The sequence below is a fragment of the Salmo salar genome, chromosome 01, assembly GCF_965601325.2.
Source record: "Salmo salar chromosome 01, fSalSal1, whole genome shotgun sequence".
Taxonomy (NCBI): Eukaryota; Metazoa; Chordata; class Actinopteri; order Salmoniformes; family Salmonidae; genus Salmo; species Salmo salar.
The window spans coordinates 162,993,051-163,018,063 of NC_138291.1; the positions used below are offsets into that span (position 1 = coordinate 162,993,051).

At 48.1% G+C, this 25,013-nt stretch overlaps 1 protein-coding gene across 9 annotated transcripts in view; it reads right to left on the minus strand.

The window, feature by feature from the left end:
* LOC106568602 (disabled homolog 2-interacting protein) overlaps positions 1–25,013 on the minus strand; it is a 242,985-nt gene that overhangs the window by 65,204 nt on the left and 152,768 nt on the right. The window contains exon 1 of one of the 9 annotated variants that reach the window (XM_014139114.3): positions 15,069–15,457. The exons of the other annotated variants lie outside the window; for them this stretch is intronic. Coding sequence (XP_013994589.1) covers positions 15,069–15,091 — 23 coding nt within the window. The 5' untranslated portion in view covers positions 15,092–15,457. Of the gene's footprint in view, positions 1–15,068; positions 15,458–25,013 lie in introns of those variants that run through there. 9 annotated transcript variants of the gene reach the window in all.

The window sequence follows — 25,013 nt, forward strand, 5'->3', positions numbered from 1 at the left end:
AACATTCATTTCTAGCTGGGGGGAGGGGGGGGGGGGGGCTGTGACACAGGCAAACACGACACACACACACACAACACAACCCCCCCCCCCCCTCCCCCCTGGAACACAAAGGGAGCAGAGACAGCAGGAAGCTGTGTTGGCTATAAATTAGATCATCTACAGGAGCAGATCTCTGTGGCTCTCTCTCTGCTGCTGGGACCCTTTAGGAGCCCGTTGGGATGCCTGACTCACAGCACAGCACAAGTGCATTATGGGTAGAGCTATCTGGAAGCCGAGGTCCTGTGGTTAAACAACAGCTGCTGTGGATCCAACACAGCCGGGTCTAGGGTGCAGAGGTCAGCAGGTGAAACCAGGCCAACACACACACAGATTACTATGAAAGAGCAGGCTACATGCTGGGTGGGATGTTTTCTGCGTATTCTGTGTAACATCTGTTACAGGACACAGAGAGAGGAGAGAGACAATTCAGGTGCATCTGTCATGGTGTCATGGCCCTTGTTGTTTAACGTAGCAGAGCAGCTGGCCACTTCAACAGGCCAGAGGACCAGACCTGACTAGACCAGACCTGACCAGACCTGACTAGACCAGACCTGACCAGACCTGACTAGACCAGACCTGACTAGACCTGACCAGACCTGACCAGACTAGACCTGACAAGACCTGACTAGACCTGACTAGACCTGACCAGACCTGACCAGACTAGACCTGACCTGACTAGACCAGACCTGACTAGACCTGACTAGACCTGACCAGACCTGACTAGACCTGACCAGACCTGACTCGACCAGACCTGACTAGACCAGACCTGACCAGAGCTGACTAGACCAGACCTGACTAGACCTGACCAGACCTGACTAGACCAGACCAGACCTGACCAGACTAGACCAGACCTGACTAGACCAGACCTGACCAGACCTGACTAGACCTGACTAGACCTGACCAGACCTGACCAGACTAGACCTGACCTGACTAGACCAGACCTGACTAGACCTGACTAGACCTGACCAGACCTGACTAGACCTGACCAGACCTGACTCGACCAGACCTGACTAGACCAGACCTGACCAGAGCTGACTAGACCAGACCTGACTAGACCTGACCAGACCTGACTAGACCAGACCAGACCTGACCAGACTAGACCAGACCTGACTAGACCAGACCTGACCAGAGCTGACTAGACCAGACCTGACCAAACCTGACCAGACTAGACCAGACCTGACTAAGCCAGACCTGACCAGACCTGACTAGACCAGACCTGACCTGACTCGACCTGACCGGATCTGACTAGACCAGACCTGACCAGACCTGACCTGACCTGATTAGACCTGACTAGACCTGACCAGACCTGACTAGACCTGACTAGACCTGACCAGACCTGACCAGACCTGACTAGACCTGACCAGACCTGACCAGACCTGACCTGACCAGACCTGACTCGACCAGACCTGACTAGACCAGACCTGACTAGACCTGGCCAGACTAGACCAGACCTGACTAGACCAGACTAGACCAGACCTGACTAGACCAGACCAGACTAGACCAGACCTGACTAGACCAGACCTGACCAGACCTGACTAGACCAGACCTGACTAGACCTGACCAGACCTGACCAGACTAGACCAGACTAGACCTGACTAGACCTGACTAGACCTGACCAGACTAGACTAGACCTGACCTGACTAGACCAGACCTGACTAGACCTGACTAGACCTGACCAGACCTGACTAGACCTGACCAGACCTGACTAGAACTGACTAGACCTGACCAGACCTGACTAGACCAGACCTGACTAGACTTGACTTGACCAGACCTGACTAGACCTGACCGGACCTGACTATACCAGACCTGACCAGACCTGACTAGACCTGACCAGACCTGACCAGACCTGACTAGACCAGACCTGACTAGACCAGACCTGACTAGACCAGACCTGACTAGACCTGACCAGACCAGACGTGGCTACACCTGACTAGACCAGACCTGACTAGACCAGACCTGACTAGACCAGACCTGACCAGACTAGACCTGACTAGACCAGACCTGACCAGACCTGACTAGACCTGACTAGACCTGACCAGACCTGACCAGACTAGACCTGACCTGACTAGACCAGACCTGACTAGACCTGACTAGACCTGACCAGACCTGACTAGACCTGACCAGACCTGACTCGACCAGACCTGACTAGACCTGACCAGACCTGACTAGACCAGACCTGACTAGACTTGACTTGACCAGACCTGACCGGACCTGACTATACCAGACCTGACCAGACCTGACTAGACCTGACCAGACCTGACTAGACCAGACCTGACTAGACCAGACCTGACTAGACCTGACCAGACCAGACGTGGCTACACCTGACTAGACCAGACCTGACTAGACCAGACCCGACTAGACCAGACCTGACCAGACTAGACCTGACTAGACCAGACCTGACCAGACCTGACTAGACCTGACCAGACCTGACTAGACCAGACCAGACCTGACCAGACTAGACCAGACCTGACTAGACCAGACCTGACCAGACCTGACTAGACCTGACTAGACCTGACCAGACCTGACCAGACTAGACCTGACCTGACTAGACCAGACCTGACTAGACCTGACTAGACCTGACCAGACCTGACTAGACCTGACCAGACCTGACTCGACCAGACCTGACTAGACCAGACCTGACCAGAGCTGACTAGACCAGACCTGACTAGACCTGACCAGACCTGACTAGACCAGACCAGACCTGACCAGACTAGACCAGACCTGACTAGACCAGACCTGACCAGAGCTGACTAGACCAGACCTGACCAAACCTGACCAGACTAGACCAGACCTGACTAAGCCAGACCTGACCAGACCTGACTAGACCAGACCTGACCTGACTCGACCTGACCGGATCTGACTAGACCAGACCTGACCAGACCTGACCTGACCTGATTAGACCTGACTAGACCTGACCAGACCTGACTAGACCTGACTAGACCTGACCAGACCTGACCAGACCTGACTAGACCTGACCAGACCTGACCAGACCTGACCTGACCAGACCTGACTCGACCAGACCTGACTAGACCAGACCTGACTAGACCTGGCCAGACTAGACCAGACCTGACTAGACCAGACTAGACCAGACCTGACTAGACCAGACCAGACTAGACCAGACCTGACTAGACCAGACCTGACCAGACCTGACTAGACCAGACCTGACTAGACCTGACCAGACCTGACCAGACTAGACCAGACTAGACCTGACTAGACCTGACTAGACCTGACCAGACTAGACCTGACCTGACTAGACCAGACCTGACTAGACCTGACTAGACCTGACCAGACCTGACTAGACCTGACCAGACCTGACTAGAACTGACTAGACCTGACCAGACCTGACTAGACCAGACCTGACTAGACTTGACTTGACCAGACCTGACTAGACCTGACCGGACCTGACTATACCAGACCTGACCAGACCTGACTAGACCTGACCAGACCTGACCAGACCTGACTAGACCAGACCTGACTAGACCAGACCTGACTAGACCAGACCTGACTAGACCTGACCAGACCAGACGTGGCTACACCTGACTAGACCAGACCTGACTAGACCAGACCTGACTAGACCAGACCTGACCAGACTAGACCTGACTAGACCAGACCTGACCAGACCTGACTAGACCTGACTAGACCTGACCAGACCTGACCAGACTAGACCTGACCTGACTAGACCAGACCTGACTAGACCTGACTAGACCTGACCAGACCTGACTAGACCTGACCAGACCTGACTCGACCAGACCTGACTAGACCTGACCAGACCTGACTAGACCAGACCTGACTAGACTTGACTTGACCAGACCTGACCGGACCTGACTATACCAGACCTGACCAGACCTGACTAGACCTGACCAGACCTGACTAGACCAGACCTGACTAGACCAGACCTGACTAGACCTGACCAGACCAGACGTGGCTACACCTGACTAGACCAGACCTGACTAGACCAGACCCGACTAGACCAGACCTGACCAGACTAGACCTGACTAGACCAGACCTGACCAGACCTGACTAGACCTGACCAGACCTGACTAGACCAGACCAGACTAGTCCAGACCTGACTAGACCAGACCTGACTAGACCTGACCAGAGCTGACTATACCAGACCTGACCTGACCAGACTAGACCAGACCTGACCAGAGCTGACTATACCAGACCTGACCTGACCAGACTAGACCAGACCTGACCAGAGCTGACTAGACCAGACCTGACTAGACCTGACTAGACCAGACCTGACCAGACCTGACTAGACCAGACCTGACCAGACTAGACCAGACCTGACTAGACCAGACCTGACTAGACCTGACCAGAGCTGACTAGACCAAACCTGACCAGAGCTGACAAGACCAGACCTGACCAAACCTGACCAGACCTGACTAGACCAGACCTGACTAGACCTGACCAGAACTGACTAGACCTGACCTAACTATACCAGACCTGACTAGACCTGACTATACAAAGACCTGACTAGACCTGACTAGACCTGACCAGACCTGACTAGACCTGACCAGACCTGACCAGACCTGACTAGACCAGACCTGACTAGACCTGACCAGACCTGACTAGACCAGACCTGACTAGACCAGACTAGACCTGACCAGACCTGACCTGACCAGACGTGACTACACCTGACTAGACCAGACCTGACCTGACCAGACCGGACCTGACTAGACCAGACCTAACTAGACCTGACCAGACTAGACCTGACCAGACCTGACTAGACCTGACCAGACCTGACTAGACCAGACCTGACCAGACTAGACCAGACCTGACTAGACCAGACCTGACCAGAGCTGACCAGACCAAACTAGACCAGACCTGACTAGGCCAGACCTGACCAGACCTGACTAGAACAGACCTGACCTGACTCGACCTGACCGGATCTGACTAGACCAGACCTGACCTGACCTGATTAGACCTGACTAGACCTGACCAGACCTGACTAGACCTGACTAGACCTGACCAGACCTGACCAGACCTGACTAGACCTGACTAGACCTGACCAGACCTGACCAGACCTGACTCGACCAGACCTGACTAGACCAGACCTGACCAGAGCTGACTAGACCAGACCTGACTAGACCTGACCAGACCTGACTAGACCAGACCAGACCTGACCAGACTAGACCAGACCTGACTAGACCAGACCTGACCAGAGCTGACTAGACCAGACCTGACCAAACCTGACCAGACTAGACCAGACCTGACTAAGCCAGACCTGACCAGACCTGACTAGACCAGACCTGACCTGACTCGACCTGACCGGATCTGACTAGACCAGACCTGACCAGACCTGACCTGACCTGATTAGACCTGACTAGACCTGACCAGACCTGACTAGACCTGACTAGACCTGACCAGACCTGACCAGACCTGACTAGACCTGACCAGACCTGACCAGACCTGACCTGACCAGACCTGACTCGACCAGACCTGACTAGACCTGACTAGACCAGACCTGACTAGACCTGGCCAGACTAGACCAGACCTGACTAGACCAGACTAGACCAGACCTGACTAGACCAGACCAGACTAGACTAGACCAGACCTGACTAGACCAGACCTGACCAGACCTGACTAGACCAGACCTGACTAGACCTGACCAGACCTGACCAGACTAGACCAGACTAGACCTGACTAGACCTGACTAGACCTGACCAGACTAGACTAGACCTGACTAGACCAGACCTGACTAGACCTGACTAGACCTGACCAGACCTGACTAGACCTGACCAGACCTGACTAGAACTGACTAGACCTGACCAGACCTGACTAGACCAGACCTGACTAGACTTGACTTGACCAGACCTGACTAGACCTGACCGGACTTGACTATACCAGACCTGACCAGACCTGACTAGACCTGACCAGACCAGACGTGGCTACACCTGACTAGACCAGACCTGACTAGACCAGACCTGACTAGACCAGACCTGACCAGACTAGACCTGACTAGACCAGACCTGACCAGACCTGACTAGACCTGACTAGACCTGACCAGACCTGACCAGACTAGACCTGACCTGACTAGACCAGACCTGACTAGACCTGACTAGACCTGACCAGACCTGACTAGACCTGACCAGACCTGACTCGACCAGACCTGACTAGACCTGACCAGACCTGACTAGACCAGACCTGACTAGACTTGACTTGACCAGACCTGACCGGACCTGACTATACCAGACCTGACCAGACCTGACTAGACCTGACCAGACCTGACTAGACCAGACCTGACTAGACCAGACCTGACTAGACCTGACCAGACCAGACGTGGCTACACCTGACTAGACCAGACCTGACTAGACCAGACCTGACTAGACCAGACCTGACCAGACTAGACCTGACTAGACCAGACCTGACCAGACCTGACTAGACCTGACCAGACCTGACTAGACCAGACTAGTCCAGACCTGACTAGACCAGACCTGACTAGACCTGACCAGAGCTGACTATACCAGACCTGACCTGACCAGACTAGACCAGACCTGACCAGAGCTGACTATACCAGACCTGACCTGACCAGACTAGACCAGACCTGACCAGAGCTGACTAGACCAGACCTGACTAGACCTGACTAGACCAGACCTGACCAGACCTGACTAGACCAGACCTGACCAGACTAGACCAGACCTGACTAGACCAGACCTGACTAGACCTGACCAGAGCTGACTAGACCAAACCTGACCAGAGCTGACAAGACCAGACCTGACCAAACCTGACCAGACCTGACTAGACCAGACCTGACTAGACCTGACCAGAACTGACTAGACCTGACCTAACTATACCAGACCTGACTAGACCTGACTATACAAAGACCTGACTAGACCTGACTAGACCTGACCAGACCTGACTAGACCTGACCAGACCTGACCAGACCTGACTAGACCAGACCTGACTAGACCTGACCAGACCTGACTAGACCAGACCAGACCTGACTAGACCAGACTAGACCTGACCAGACCTGACCTGACCAGACGTGACTACACCTGACTAGACCAGACCTGACCTGACCAGACCGGACCTGACTAGACCAGACCTAACTAGACCTGACCAGACTAGACCTGACCAGACCTGACTAGACCTGACCAGACCTGACTAGACCAGACCTGACCAGACTAGACCAGACCTGACTAGACCAGACCTGACCAGAGCTGACTAGACCAGACCTGACCAAACCTGACCAGACCAAACTAGACCAGACCTGACTAGGCCAGACCTGACCAGACCTGACTAGAACAGACCTGACCTGACTCGACCTGACCGGATCTGACTAGACCAGACCTGACCAGACCTGACCTGACCTGATTAGACCTGACTAGACCTGACCAGACCTGACTAGACCTGACCAGACCTGACCAGACCTGACTAGACCTGACTAGACCTGACCAGACCTGACCAGACCTGACTCGACCAGACCTGACTAGACCTGACTAGACCAGACCTGACTAGACCTGGCCAGACTAGACCAGACCTGACTAGACCAGACTAGACCAGACCTGACTAGACCTGACCAGACCTGACTAGACCAGACTAGACCAGACCTGACTAGACCTGACCAGACCTGACCTGACCAGACGTGACTACACCTGACTAGACCAGACCTGACCTGACCAGACCGGACCTGACTAGACCAGACCTAACTAGACCTGACCAGACTAGACCTGACCAGACCTGACTAGACCTGACCAGACCTGACTAGACCAGACCTGACCAGACTAGACCAGACCTGACTAGACCAGACCTGACCAGAGCTGACTAGACCAGACCTGACCAAACCTGACCAGACTAGACCAGACCTGACTAAGCCAGACCTGACCAGACCTGACTAGACCAGACCTGACCTGACTCGACCTGACCGGATCTGACTAGACCAGACCTGACCAGACCTGACCTGACCTGATTAGACCTGACTAGACCTGACCAGACCTGACTAGACCTGACTAGACCTGACCAGACCTGACCAGACCTGACTAGACCTGACCAGACCTGACCGACCGACCTGACCAGACCTGACTCGACCAGACCTGACTAGACCTGACTAGACCAGACCTGACTAGACCTGGCCAGACTAGACCAGACCTGACTAGACCAGACTAGACCAGACCTGACTAGACCAGACCAGACTAGACCAGACCTGACTAGACCAGACCTGACCAGACCTGACTAGACCAGACCTGACTAGACCTGACCAGACCTGACCAGACTAGACCAGACTAGACCTGACTAGACCTGACTAGACCTGACCAGACTAGACTAGACCTGACCTGACTAGACCAGACCTGACTAGACCTGACTAGACCTGACCAGACCTGACTAGACCTGACCAGACCTGACTAGAACTGACTAGACCTGACCAGACCTGACTAGACCAGACCTGACTAGACTTGACTTGACCAGACCTGACTAGACCTGACCGGACCTGACTATACCAGACCTGACCAGACCTGACTAGACCTGACCAGACCTGACCAGACCTGACTAGACCAGACCTGACTAGACCAGACCTGACTAGACCAGACCTGACTAGACCTGACTAGACCAGACCTGACTAGACCAGACCTGACTAGACCAGACCTGACCAGACTAGACCTGACTAGACCAGACCTGACCAGACCTGACTAGACCTGACCAGACCTGACTAGACCAGACCAGACTAGTCCAGACCTGACTAGACCTGACCAGAGCTGACTATACCAGACCTGACCTGAACAGACTAGACCAGACCTGACCAGAGCTGACTAGACCAGACCTGACTAGACCTGACTAGACCAGACCTGACTAGACCAGACCTGACCAGAGTAGACTAGACCAGACCTGACCTGACTCGACCTGACCGGATCTGACTAGACCAGACCTGACCAGACCTGATTAGACCTGACTAGACCTGACCAGACCTGACTAGACCTGACTAGACCTGACCAGACCTGACCAGACCTGACTAGACCTGACTAGACCTGACCAGACCTGACTCGACCAGACCTGACTAGACCTGACTAGACCAGACCTGACTAGACCTGGCCAGACTAGACCAGACCTGACTAGACCAGACTAGACCAGACCTGACTAGACCAGACCAGACCTGACCAGACTAGACCTGACCTGACTAGACCTGACCAGACTAGACCAGACCTGACTAGACATGACCTGACTAGACCAGACCTAACTAGACCTGACCAGACTAGACCAGACCTGACTAGACCTGACTAGACCTGACCAGACCTGACCAGACCTGACTAGACCAGACTAGACCAGACCAGACCTGACCAGACGTGACTACACCTGACTAGACCAGACCTGACCTGACCAGACCGGACCTGACTAGACCAGACCTAACTAGAACTGACCAGACTAGACCTGACCAGACCTGACTAGACCTGACCAGACCTGACTAGACCTGACTAGACCAGACCTGACCAGACTAGACCAGACGTGACTAGACCAGACCTGACCAGAGCTGACTAGACCAGACCTGATCGAACCTGACCAGACTAGACCAGACCTGACTAGGCCAGACCTGACCAGACCTGACTAGACCAGACCTGACCGGATCTGACTAGACCAGACCTGACCAGACCTGACCTGACCTGACTAGACCTGACTAGACCTGACCAGACCTGACTAGACCTGACTAGACCTGACCAGACCTGACTAGACCTGACTAGACCTGACCAGACCTGACCAGACCTGACTCGACCAGACCTCACTAGACCTGACTAGACCAGACCTGACTAGACCTGGCCAGACTAGACCAGACCTGACTAGACCAGACTAGACCAGACCTGACTAGACTAGAATAGACCAGACCTGACCAGACCTGACCTGACTAGACCAGACTAGACCAGATCTGACTAGACATGACCTGACCAGACCTGACTAGACCAGACCTGACCTGACTAGACCAGACCTGACTAGACCTGACTAGACCTGACCAGACCAGACCTGACTAGGTCAGACCTGACCTGAGTAGACCTGACCAGACCTGAATAGACCTGACCAGACCTGACTAGACCAGACCTGACCAGACCTGACTAGACCTGACCTGGCCAGACCTGACCTGGCCAGACCTGACTAGACCTGACCAGATTTGACCAGATCTGACTAGACCAGACCTGACTAGACCAGACTAGACCAGACCTGACTAGACCAGACCTGACCAGACTAGACCTGACCAGACTAGACCAGACCTGACTAGACATGACCTGACTAGACCAGACCTAACTAGACCTGACCAGACTAGACCAGACCTGACTAGACCTGACCAGACCTGACTAGACCTGACCAGACCTGACTAGACCAGACTAGACCAGACCTGACCAGACGTGACTACACCTGACTAGACCAGACCTGACCTGACCAGACCGGACCTGACTAGACCAGACCTAACTAGACCTGACCAGACTAGACCTGACCAGACCTGACTAGACCTGACCAGACCTGACTAGACCTGACTAGACCAGACCTGACCAGACTAGACCAGACGTGACTAGACCAGACCTGACCAGAGCTGACTAGACCAGACCTGACCAAACCTGACCAGACTAGACCTGACTAGGCCAGACCTGACCAGACCTGACTAGACCAGACCTGACTCGACCTGACCGGATCTGACTAGACCAGACCTGACCAGACCTGACTAGACCTGACCAGACCTGACCAGACCTGACTAGACCTGACCAGACCTGACCAGACCTGACTCGACCAGACCTGACTAGACCTGACTAGACCAGAACTGACTAGACCTGGCCAGACTAGACCAGACCTGACTAGACCAGACTAGACCAGACCTGACTAGACTAGACTAGACCAGACCTGACCAGACTAGACCTGACCTGACTAGACCAGACTAGACCAGACCAGATCTGACTAGACATGACCTGACCAGACCTGACTAGACCAGACCTGACCTGACTAGACCAGACCTGACTAGACCTGACCTGACTAGACCTGACTAGATCTGACCAGACTTGACCAGACCTGACTAGACCTGATTAGACCTGACCAGACCAGACCTGACTAGGTCAGACCTGACCTGAGTAGACCTGACCAGACCTGAATAGACCTGACCAGACCTGACTAGACCAGACCTGACCAGACCTGACTAGACCTGGCCAGACCTGACCAGACTAGACCTGACCAGATTCGACCAGATCTGACTAGACCAGACCTGACTAGACCAGACCTGACTAGACCTGACCAGACCTGACCAGACTAGACCTGACCAGACCTGACCAGATCTGACTAGACCAGACCTGACTAGACCTGACCAGACCTGCCTAGACCTGACCAGACTAGACCAGACCTGACTAGACCAGACTAGACCAGACCTGACTAGACCAGACCAGACCTGACCAGAATGTTATTATTATTGACCACTTTAGGAAATAGACAGACAGATGATGGATGTGTGTGTGTGTGTGTGTGTGTGTGTGTGTGTGTGTGTGTGTGTGTGTGTTTCCCAGTAATCACAGCAGGGGACAAAGTGGTCTAAAGAGAGAGTCACTGATCTTCAACGGTTTCAGGGTAAAAGGGATGCATTAATGAGGACAAAGGTAAGGATATAAATAACCCTTAATGAGCCAATCAGGTCAGAGGTTAGAGGTTGATGAAGACAACGTTCAAGGAAGAGTTATTTTTCTCACAGATTTAAATAGAACACTTCATGGGAAGCACATCCTATGCCTTGAGAGCCATGTTTCAGGTGGATATAGTATCAGTATACGATCTGGAGAGAACAAGGGACTGAATCAGCATGAATACCAGGCTTGATGAGCAGATACTCCAGATAGATTTGATACAGGCGACTTAACAGGAGACCTTCATGCATAGACAAAGACCAGAGCTCTTTGTTGATCAGTCACAGCATCAGCTCATAGCTACACCCCCTCTGACCTCAATGTGACCTCAAACACACAGCACGGTGCCTGCAAACAGAGGACGGGAACAAGAGAGCGCAAGACGAGAGCAGAAGAACGTTACCATAATATGACACTGATTCAGAGAGACTTCCTTCTAGTGCTGCCCTCTTCCCCGCTATCCTGGCTGAGTCTGTCTACAGGAGCCAGAGAGATGACTGGTCACAGCCAGCAGAGATACTACATAAGCAAGATACTGTATACTCACAGACCTCCCCATTTCTTCCCTTCCAATGTAGAGAAAACATGGCATGGCCTGGTCTACTAAACCTGGGAACGCCCCAACCAGGAAATAAGCATGGAGTAAACACTCTTGATTGGTTTCCAATCTCTCCGGTCACGGGATGAGAGGGAGCCTCATGTTGGAGCAGGAAGTGTGCCCTCTGACCCACAGATCATTGAACTGAGGGGGCGAGGCAACAGGGAGAAAGAAGTAAGATAGGTGGGAGAAGAGAGAGAGGAGGGAGAAGAGAGAGAAAAAGGAGGGAGAAGAGAGAAATAGGAGGGAGAAGAGAGAAAGAGGAGGGAGTAGAGAGGAATGAAAAAATCCTCAGAAAGAAACTAGTTTATGTTGACCTCTTCAAAGCCAAGGTTTATTTCAACCTCACTATATCCTCTCTGTTTATATCAGTTTGTCTTTTTTAACTCGTTTTTTATATCTAGTTTTGCCTTTTTAACTACAGACGTTTATTCTCAAAAGTAGACATAACTATAGATATTGTTACACATGTAGTCACACTGTTGTTACAGTATTGCATTTAATCAAGACTAGGGTTTACTTTCTAAAGTGAAGTGGGCTTTCAGAGGAGTCCTTCAATGCCTTTTAAATGGTGCTACACAGTAGAGCTACATGTATAGTGCTACAGTAGAGCTACATGTATAGTGCTACAGTAGAGCTGTCTCAATAATACGCTGAGCAAAAATATAAACCCAACATGTAATGTGTTGGTCTCATGTTTTATGAGCTGAAATAAAAAAATCCCAGAAATGTTCCATATGCACAAAAAGCTTATTTCTCTCAAATGTTGTGCACAAATTTGTTTACATCTCTGTTAGTGAGCATTTCTCCATTACCAAGACAATCCATCCACCTGACAGATGTGGCATATCAAGAAGCTGATTAAACAGCATGATGATTACACAGGTGCACCTTGTGCTGGGGACAATAAAATGCCACTTTAAAATGTGCAGTTTTGTCACACAACACAATGCCACATATGTGCTGAGGAGTAGTTCTGTCTGTAATAAAGCCTTTTTGTGGGGAAAAACTGATTCTGATTGGCTAGGCCTGGCTCCCCAGTGGGAGGGCCTGGCTGCCAAGTGGGTGGACCTATGCCCTCCAAGGCCCACCCATGGCTGCACCCCTGCCCAGTCATTTGAAATCCATAGATTAGAGCCTAATGAATTTATTAAAATTGACTGATTTCCTTATATGAACTGTAACTAAGTAAAATCTTTGAAATTGTTGCATGTTGCATTTATATTTTTGTTCAGTATAAATAGGAGAATGAGGACACATAGGAGGCATAGTGATGTTACACTGAAAAATGACTCATTGGATCAACCTAAAAACAAATGTTAGGTTTTCTCAGTTGAAAAATAAAATATTTGTTGAAACCAAATATATTATTCAATGCCAACGGTTATATTTGATTATTAACAAACCTACATTTCAAGATGCAACCTAATTAGGTTACACGCAATTAAATATATTTCCTGTTAATGAATTTCCTGCCACAGCGACATTGCAACCACCACTATGCAATATGAATGTGCTTGAGATGTGGAAAGCAAATTAGAAGCTTTCATTCAATTCCAAAAATCACATTGATTTATAAATTCGTTATTGTACTTCAGACACATTGAATAGAATAGGTTAAATAAACCAAAGTGTAATTTGGATCGTACCAATCAGAAAACCACTTCAGATGAACAACAGTGCTGTCCCACTTTTTACAGTGTAAGCATGACTATGGATTTTAACTAGGCTACTCCCTGCTGAGAGAGCGAAAGAGGTGTGTGTGTGTGTGTGTGTGTGTGTGTGTGTGTGTGTGTGTGTGTGTGTGTGTGTGTGTGTGTGTGTTTGTGTGTGTGCAGAGAGAAAAAAGAGGATGAGCAGAGAGGGACACTGTCAAATAAACACATTACATAAAGAGTTATCATGCAGCATGCAGTATCTGAGCTGCAGGGGAAAATATAAATGAGTTACAAGCAAGCAGGCTTCTTACTTAAACCATTGCATAACAAAGACATCCTTAAACGAGTGCTAATGAAAGTGATAGCACTGTGAGAAGAGAAGGCGATAAAGATATGAGAAGAGGGGTACATGTGGAGAGAGAGAAGGGACTGCTGACCTACTGTTAGCCTACTTTACTATGTCGCATGTACCCCCCAAGGAAAGGAGGCAGAAGTCAGTAAGAATGGAGGAATGGAAGGCTTGCTTGCTAAATGCAAAAACGTATTAGACAGATAAAGTATGTCAACATTGACAAGGCAAAACACTAGTAGGCCTACTGCATGACTGCACTGGTATTCAGAGCAAGCTGATGATCTCTCTCTCTCTCTCTCTCTCTCTCTCTCTCTCTTCTATTCTGTATATAAACAACATCAGAACTATTACAGACCAAAACCACAATAGAACGATAACTGACTAATAGAGATGAGTGAATAACCAAATGATTACACGTAATTTCCTCCCAACAGTAAAGTGAACTATGCTTTGAAGTCTTGTTCTGCACTAGGCCTACAGTAGATTCGCCCCTGGTGCAAAACATTTCCCTGTTCAAGTCTGAGCGCGTCCCTAATTCCTCCTTCTCCTTCTTTTATTATTTCCAACCAGTCTGCTTGACTTGTTCCTGTCTAGCCGAACAGCATTCCCGTTCCAGTAATTATTTTCTCCAAGCCATATAGCCGACGTAAACATAATGTAACAACACTGTAACGACTGTTTGCAATAGCGTAGCTAGCTACAGTAACTCGTTTATATCCCCGGGGAAAATAGGGTGGAGGTCGCGAATTCAAACAGCGCGCACAACTGTAGCTATCCGTCATTAACACACACCAACCGAGTTTTTATCAATATGATAGCAAGATAGGAACACTTACGATTTACTAAATAGGTGAAACATCGCTCCATGGAACCTCGCGCGGGTTCCCAATGACACACCACTTCAATTTGGGTCGCATTCCTCTCTGCGCGCTAATCGCTGCTTGTTTTCCGACTATTTTGTGTGGCGCAGCCTGCCCTTTGAGATACGCCGCTACTCCCAGTATAGGCTGCTCTAGTCCCATCCGTCCCGAGAGAGCAGTCTGCTGTGCCTTGTCAAACACATCCCTCTCTCTCTCCCTCACTCCACATCCCGTTTAAAAAGATAGCGCTTCTTTTTATGGAAAAAAGAACTGATGCCTTGACAGTTTATTTGGCACAAATAAATTGCATTTCATCAGTTGACTATTTAATTTCTAATGTCATTAAGACAACGTTTAATGGGGATAGGTGCACACATCAATCATTATCAACTGATATAATAACTCAGTAAAAAGGCTACCAATAATTTAGTAATAAAAAGTTAGAGTGGCTGATGTGAACTTTGATTTCACTTTGATGTTCATTTTTATGACTAAGGCAGTATGAGTGATGGACATTGGACACCCTACTGAATTACTGAATCAAAGAAGTAAGAAATCACAGCCACTTTGAGGTGGGACTCTAACTGAGGGTATAAAGGATGGTACGGTCAATGCTACCCCCAACTACACAGAATAAAGATGTCATCATCGGCCAAGCGTCAGACAAGGGATGCGTGAGTGCCTCACATTAAGTTGCCCATGGACACTGATGTCAGTTTAGTATTCTACCCCTAAGGGAAGGTAAACTGATCCTAGATCTGTGCCACCAACCCCAGAATATCAGAATACAGATTTCATCACTGACCAAGCGTGCCTCTTAGAGTAAATTGAGGTAACATTTCTAGGAGGTAAACTGATCCTAGATCTGTCCCTATGGGCACTTTTCACCCAGTTCCTTTCTTTGAGTTCATTTCCCCTCTGTCACCATGTACTCACGGCAGAGGGTCTGTGACAGGCACCTCCCCCCGTGTTTCCCACACCACCCTGGGCAGACAGGAAGCCTGCCTGCCCCCTCCCTCTGGAGCACCAGAACAGCTTCTGGAGGAAAACAATGGCTGAGTGGCTGTGTGTGGGAAAATACAGGGACTTTTGGCAGAGAGAGGGATTACAGGGGGAAAAAAGACGAGAGAGAGTGAGGAGAGAGAGAGGAGAGAAAGGAGAGAGAGGACAGGAGTGAAAGAAAGAGAGAGAGAGAGCGAGAGAGAGAGAGAGAGAGAGAGAGAGAGAGAGAGAGAGAGAGAGAAAGCGCGCACGAGAGAGAGAAGAAGAGCAAGAGAGTGGAGGATGAGAGAGAAATAAGGCCAGACAGATTTTGAGACGCAAAATGTTGCCAGATGTATCCCTCTTCGTTTAGTTGGGAGGAAGACCTTCTGGGGAGAGAGGGCATGATGTCACTGTGGAGGCATGCCGTTAGAATTTTGTTACATGAGTTACCTCCCAAATGGCACCCTATTCCCTTTATAGTGCACTACTTTTTACCAGGCCCATAGGGCTCTGGTCAGAAGTAGTGCACTATACAGGGAATAGGGTACCATTTGAGTGGACGGGGGAGCCAGAGTACTGGGCCGTTAAGTAACTTAATGGCCTCAGAACACACAGACAAACAGAGGTTTGTATTTACAGGAGGCCACGAGTCTACTAACCTTACCCCATCCTGATTAAATAGTGAGGCTCAACTTGCTCCAGTGCTTCATATAAAAGGGCCTTGTTCTGAGTTGGTACAGGTACTCTTTCTATACTCTCAATATGGAGACTCATTTCATGGATGTGTAATGGTTTCTGCTTGATGTTACTGTAATACCTGCTAGTGGAGAGGCTCACTGTATTTATATTGTAGACAGTGGGCCATAAAGTATAAAAACAGGTGAGTGAAGAAAAGGTAGCTTAAAAGGTAGCTTAGGTGCAACAAAGGTGCTGGACAGTTTACAAAACAACGTTCTTACAGCATAAGGCCAACAGAGAGAAACTATAATCTGCCTTGAAGAACTGAAACTGAAGGAGGTTTAGTGTGTTTACCCCTCTGCTGTAGATTGAACTAGTCTCTAATCATAGACAAACTGTCCAGGACAGGGTTTTACTGCAGGTTGGGCTGGTTAAAGTCCAACTACAATCCTAAGGTAAAATACAGGAGCTAGACTCTGGAACAATACAACATTGCCAGGATTTCCTAATTTCTCTAGGTTTGATCATAATATACTGTACAGCATTGTATTGTCAGACTGTTTACAATAAAAAATAAAAAAAATGCCTTTGGGAAACTACTCTATCAATGGAAATAAGTTTGTATCCAGTGTAGTGGAAGACAGTCCAGGGCAGAACAAATTACATACCTCCATAGGTATTCACAGAGAAACACATTTTTACTTTTTTTTTAAAATTTTAGTCATTTAGCAGACGCTCTTATCCACAGAGACTTACAGTAGTGAATGCATACATTTCATACATTTTTTTTTCCCCGTACTGGTCCCCCGTGGGAATCGAACCCACAACCCTGACATTGCAAACACCATGCTCTACCAACTGAGCTATACGGGACCCAGATGGGTTGTGAATAGACACTCTGTTGCCTATATCCATTAATAACATTCAGAGACTCCGAGAGGCATGATTGCACCCACACACATAGCCTGAGCAGTGCTCTCTGTACACAGTGATGAGTGTGTGTGTGTGTGTGTGTGTGTGGTGTGTGTGTGTGTGTGTGTGTGGTGTGTGTGTGTGTGTGTGTGGTGTGTGTGTGTGTGTGTGTGTGTGTGTGTGTGTGTGTGTTTGTGTGTGTGTGTACAGTACATGATTGTGTGTGTGTGTGTGTGTGTGTGTGTGTGTGTGTGTGTGTGTGTGTGTGTGTGTGTGTGTGTGTGTGTGTGTGTGTGTGTGTGTGTGTGTGTGTGTGTGTGCGTGTGTGTGTGTGTGTGTTTGTGTGTGTGTGTACAGTACATGATGTGTGTGTGTGTGTGTGTGTGTGTGTGTGTGTGTGTGTGTGTGTGTGTGTGTGTGTGTGTGTGTGTGTGTGTGTGTGTGTGTGTGTGTGGGTGCGGGTGCTCGTTTTCGTACGTCTGTGTGTGTGTGCGCGTGTGTGGGTGTACACTACAGGGGAGCAGGGGGGAGTTTGTTGAAGCAGACAGAAATGATAGGGGTCATGGGTAAGAAGAGAAGACGTCAGTGAGCTAAGCATCTGTGGGGAGTCCTCAAGGGCCCCACCTCTTAGAGGTTATCCCCCGGCTCCTGCTAACATATAACCTGTTAAACAGCCAGAACACAACCCTGCAGCACTGACAGAGTGGGACGGAGGGAGAGAAAGAGGGAGGGAGGGATGGAAGGGGACAGAGAAGAGCTATAGACAACAAATGCATTCCTGACAAGCTCCCACAGGCTTACACTACAGGAAAACATTAGGACAGAAAGAGAGAGAGAGAGAGAAAGAAAGAGACAACGAGAGAGAGGGAGAGAGAGAGAGAGGTAGAGGGAGACAGACAGAGATTGATATAAATATTGTGTGTGTGTGCGGCCAAAAATTATGGATAGAGGACAATTTTCTGCTAATTTTGAAGGCGAGGAAATATAGCCTAACACATTTTCAGTGCAGCCCTCTGGGCCTGTTGAAGACCGAAATACAACATTGTTCACAATATACTGTACCACATTGTGTTGTCAGACGGTTTACAATAAAAATGCAAAATGCCTTTGGAAATCTACTCTGTCAATGGAAATAAGTTTGTATCCAGTGTAGTGGAAGACAGATCAGGGCAGAACAAATAGCATATCTCCATAGCTATTCATAGAGAAACACAGCAGTTGCGTAAAACATATTCTATCTCAAGGCCATCAGCATGTTAAATACCCATCAGTAGCCGGCCTCCACCTAGTACCCTGCCCTGAACTTAGTCATTGTCACTAGCCAGCTACCATCCAGTTACTCATCCCTGCACCTTAGAGGCTGCTGGCCTATGTACATAGACATGGAACACTGGTCACTTTAATAATGTTTACATACTGTTATACCCATTTCAAATGTACTGTATACTATTCTATCCACGTATTCTCCAGATATACTACATAATCTATCCACATACTGTTCATAATGTCTATACATCCCATCTATCTATCTATCTATCTATCTATCTATCTATCTATCTATCTATCTATCTATCTATCTATCTATCTATCTATCTATCTATCTATCTATCTATCTATCTATCTATCTATCTATCTATCTATCTATCTATCTATCTATCTATCTATCTATCTATCTATCTATCTATCTATCTATCTATCTATCTATCTATCTATCTATCTATCTATCTATCTATCTATCTATCTATCTATCTATCTATCTATCTATCTATCTATCTATCTATCTATCTATCTATCTATCTATCTATCTATCTATCTATCTATCTATCTATCTATCTATCTATCTATCTATCTATCTGTCTGTCTGTCTGTCTGTCTGTCTGTCTGTCTGTCTGTCTGTCTGTCTGTCTGTCTGTCTGTATATAAACTCAGCAAAAAAAAAGAAACGTCCTGTCAACTGCGTTTATTTTCAGCAAACTTAACATATGTTCACACAAATATTTACACAACAAGATTCAACAACTGAGACATAAACTGAACAAGTTCCACAGACATGTGACTAACAGAAATGGAATAATGTGTCCCTGAACAAAGGGGGGGGGGGTCAAAATCAAAGTAACAGTTAGTATCTTGTGTAGCCACAAGCTGCATTAAGTACTGCAGTGCATTTCCTTCTCATGGACTGCACCAGATTTGCCAGTTCTTGCTGTGAGGTGTTACCCCACTCTTTCACCAAGGCACCTACAAGTTCCCAGACATTTCTGGATGGAATGGCCCTAGCCCTCACCCTCCGTTCCAACAGGTCCCAGACGTGCTCAATGGGATTGAGATCCGGGCTCTTCGCTGGCCATGGCAGAACACTGACATTCCTGTCTTGCAGGAAATCACGCACAGAACGAGCAGTATGGCTGGTGGCATTGTGATGCTGGAGGGTCATGTCAGGATGAGCCTGCAGGAAGGGTACCACATGAGCGAGAAGGATGTATCCCTTGTAACGTACAGCGTTGAGATTTCCTGCAATGACAACAAGCTCAGTCCAATGATGCTGTGACACACCGCCCCAGACCATGACGGACCCTCCATCTCAAAATTGATCCCTCTCCAGAGTACAGGCCTCGGTATAAAGCTCATTCCTTCAACGATAAATGCGAATCCGACCATCACCCCTGGTGAGACAAAACCGCGACTCGTCAGTGAAGAGCACTTTTTGCCAGTCCTGTCTGGTCCAGCGACAGTGGGTTTGTGCCCATAGGCAACGTTGTTGCCGGTGATGTCTGGTGAGGACCTGCCTTACAACAGGCCTACAAGCCCTGGTGGAGGGATTGTGCATTCCTGGTGTAACTCGGTCGGTTGTTGTTGCCATCCCATACCTGTCCTGCAGGTATGCTGTTCCGATGTGCCGATCCTGTGCATGTGTTGTTACACGTGGTTTGCCACTGCGAGGATGATCAGCTGTCCGTCCTGCCTCCCTGTAGCACTGTTTAGGCGTCTCACAGTACGGACATTGCAATTTATTGCCCTGGCCACATCTGCAGTCCTCATGCCTCCTTGCAGCATGCCTAAGGCACGTTCACGCAGATGAGCAGGGGCCCTGGGTATCTTTCTTTTGGTGTTTTTCAGACTCTGTAGAAAGGCCTTTTTAGTGTCCTAAGTTTTCATAACTGTGACCTTAATTGCCAACTGTCTATAAGCTGTTAGTGTCTTAATGACCGTTCCACATGTGCATGCTCATTAATTGTTTATGGTTCATTGAACAAACATGGGAAACAGTGTTTAAACCCTTTACAATGAAGATCTGTGAAGTTATTTGGATTTTTACGACTTATCTTTGAAAGACAGGGTCCTGAAAAAGGGTTTCTTTTTTTGCTGAGTTTATATATCCACTACCGTTCAAAGGTTTGGGATCACTTAGAAATGTCCTTGTTTTTCAATGAAAAGCTAATTTTTTGTCCATTACAATAACATCAAATTGATCAGAAATACAGTGTAGACACTGTTATTGTTGTAAATGACTATCTTAGCTGGAAACTGCTGATTTTTATGGAATATCTACATAGGCGTACAGAGGCCCATTATCAGCAACCATCCCTCCTGTGTTCCAATGGCATTGTGTTAGCTAATCCAAGTTTATAATTTTAAAAGGCTATTGATCATTAGAAAATCATTTTGCAATTATGTTAGCACAGCTGAACACTGTTGTTCTGATTAAAGAAGCAATAAAACTGGCCTTCTTAAGACTAGTTTAGTATCTGGAGTATCTATAACCGTTGCCGCTTGTTATAGACCCCCTTCAGCCCCCAGCTGTGCCCTGGACACCATATGTGAATTGATTGCCCCCCATCTATCTACAGAGTTCGTACTGTTAGGTGACCTAAACTTGGATATACATAACCTCTTATAGCACCATGGCCGTCCTACAATCTAAGCTAGATGCCCTCAATCTCACACAAATTATCAAGGAACCTACCAGGTACAACCCAAAATCCATAACCATTGGCACCCTCTTAGATATCTTCCTGACCAACTTGCCCTCTAAATACACCTCTGCTGTCTTCAACCAGCAATCACTGCCTCATTCCCTGCGTGCGTAATGGGTCCGTGGTCAAACGACCACCCCTCATCACTATCAAATGCTCCCTAAAACATTTCAGCGAGCAGGCCTTTCTAACCGACCTGGCCCGGGTATCCTGGAAGGATATTGACCTCATCCCGTCAGTAGAGGATGTCTGGTTACTCTTCAAAAGTGCTTTCCTCTCTATCTTAAATAAGCATGCCCCATTCAAAAAAATGGAACTAAGAACAGATATAGCCCTTGGTTCACCCCAGACTTGCCTGCCCTTGACCAGCACAAACACATCCTGTGGCGTTCTGCATTAGCATCGAATAGTCCCCGCGATATGCAACTCTTCAGGGAAGTCAGGAACCAATATACTCAGTCAATTAGGAAAGCTAAGGCTTTGATTCCTGTAGCACTAATTCCAAAAAGTTTTGGGACACTATAAAGTCCATGGAGAATAAGAGCACCTCCTCCCAGCTACCCACTGCACTGAGGATAGGAAACACTGTCACCACCGATAAACCTACGATAATCGATCATTTCAATAAGCATTTTTCCACGGATGGCCATGCTTTCCACCTGGCTACCCCTACCCCGGTCAACACCTCAGCACCCCCTGCAGCAACTTGCCCAAACCCTCCCTCCTTCTCCTTCACCCAAATCCAAACAGCTGATGTTCTGAAAGAGCTGAAAAATCTGGATCCCTACAAATTAGCTGGGCTAGACAATCTGGACCCTCTCCTTCTAAAATGATCTGCTGAAATTGTTGCAACCCCTATTACTAGCCTGTTCAACCTCTCTTTCATATTGTCTGATACCCAAAGATTGGAAAGCTGCCGCGGTCCTCCCCCTCTTCAAAGGGGGAGACACCTTAGACCCAAACTGTTATAGACCTATATCCATCCTGCCCTGCCTTTCTAAAATCTTCAAAAGTCAAGTTAATAAATAGATCACTGACCATTTCGAATCCCACCGTACCTTCTCCACTATGAAATCTGGTTTCCGAGCTGGTCATGGGTGCACCTCAGCAACGCTCAAGGTCCTAAACGATATTATAACCGCTATCGTGTCTTTGGCATCATTAAATTGAAGACTATTATTTTATAAAATCAATTCTCTGTAATTATTATAACGTGATTAAACTAATCATGTAAATGTAATTAACTAGGAAGTCGGGGCACCAAGGAAAATGTTCAGATTAAAAAGTTATAATTTTCCTAATATAACTGTTCAGATATTTTAATATCTGATCAATTAGTCTTCTAATTAATGAATTATTCTTTACCTCACGTTAATCTCATTCCAAACATTGTAAATCGTTGGTTATCTGCACGAACCCAGCCTTTACTATGAATCATCCATACATCAATTGTCTTAATCCTTTATTTACTAACTAATTAAATAATCACAGAAATGCATAATCAAACAAACAGTAGATATGGTTACAAGGAAATGATAGGGGAGGTTCTCTAGTGGGCTAAGCCGATATGGCCACTCGGTGGACAAAGGGAAGTGGGTGTGGACTGAAAAGGGCGTGAATTACAAGTCACCATACAGTTGATAATTATTAATTGAAATGCTTTCCTTTGCACATGAACACTCACTCATTCTGGATCATTGCAATCAATATATATTTACGCTCAGTGTCTCGTCAGAGATCTCTGTTGGAATCGTCCGTCTTTCTGTTGGAAAGTTAATCTGCTCGTCTCTCCATCCGCTCGTCTCTCCAAGTCTTTCGTGGTTAGAATGAATACTTCAGTCCCATTCAGAAATGTTCTTATAGAATAGATGTTTCGGCGGTTGTCAGTCCTCGCATTCAATGGTACATAATTTCTAGAGGCAGACTAGTAAATGGTATCGAAGATTTGCTCTTATTCTGTCGGGATCGATAGTCTCAGAGTTTAAAAATGTCCACCCGTGTAGCCAATGCTCCACGTGGTTTGGTTAGGAATTCAACAACCATTACAACCTTAGCTTATACTGAGGTTTTTGTGGTCTCACTCAAACCTTTGCCCTCTTGGTGACCGACGTACGCATGGTCTGAAGTGGGTTTCTTCAGGTGGGGGTTTTATTCAGAACAGTAGAAAAGGGCTGTCCCATGAGCCACATCATGTCTGTGTTCATGGGGGCGGGCCAATGACTTAGTTAAACTTTAAAGGGAATAAAATTCTCTCACATTAACGGTTTAAAATCACGTTACATAATTTCAAAAATAGTTTCATCTTTACTCATTCATTTTATACAATAATTAGACCCAACACTCATAACGGAGGCTCCTGTATAAACAAAGTTATGGAAATGTGGCTGTATTGTCTTTCATGAGGTCACAGCCTGAAACAAAACGGACCAGGTCGTAGCGGGCTACTCCACCGACCGTTTACACATGCTCCAAAACATGTATATTGTTCAGTTCTCAAGTTCTGTGGTGTAGAAGAAGTTCCTTTGTTCTACTGTGAAACTCTCTCACTCTATAATGCCTGGCCAGGGGGAGAGAGTCTCCTCCAGGAATGTATGACCTGAGGTAACAGAACCTGGGTGTAGGAGAGGGAGAGAGAGGGGGAAGATACGCCCTATACCCAAAGAGGGCCATGTCATGACACCGCCATCGATAAAAGACAGTACTGTGCAACCGTCTTCATCAACCTGGCCAAGGGTTTTAACTCTGTCAATCACCACATTCTTATCGTCAGACTCAATAGCCTTGGTTTCTCAAATGACTGCCTCGCCTGGTTCACCAACTACTTCTCAGATAGAGTTCAGTGTGTCAAATCGGAGGGCCTGTTGTCCGGACCTCTGGCAGTCTCTATGGGGGTGCCACAGGGCTCAATTCTCGGGCTGACTCTTTTCTCTGTATATATCAATGATGTCGCTCTTGCTGCTGGTGATTATCTGATCTACCTCTACACAGACAACACCATTCTGTATACATCTGGCCCTTCTTTGGACACTGTGCTAACAAACCTCCAAACGAGCTTCAACGCCATACAGCACTACTTCCGTGACCTCCAACTGCTTTGAAATGCTAGTAAAACTAAGTGCATGCTCTTCAACAGATTGCTGCCCGCACCCTCCCACCCGACTAGCATCACTACTCTGGACGGTTCTGACCTAGAATATGTGGACAACAACAAATACCTAGGTGTCTGGCTAGACTGTAAACTCTCCTCCCAGACTCACATTAAGCATCTCCAATCCAAAATTAAATCTAGAATCGGCTTCCTATTTCACAACAAAGCCTCCTTCACTCATGCCTCCAAACATACCCTTGTAAAACTGACTATCCTACCGATCCT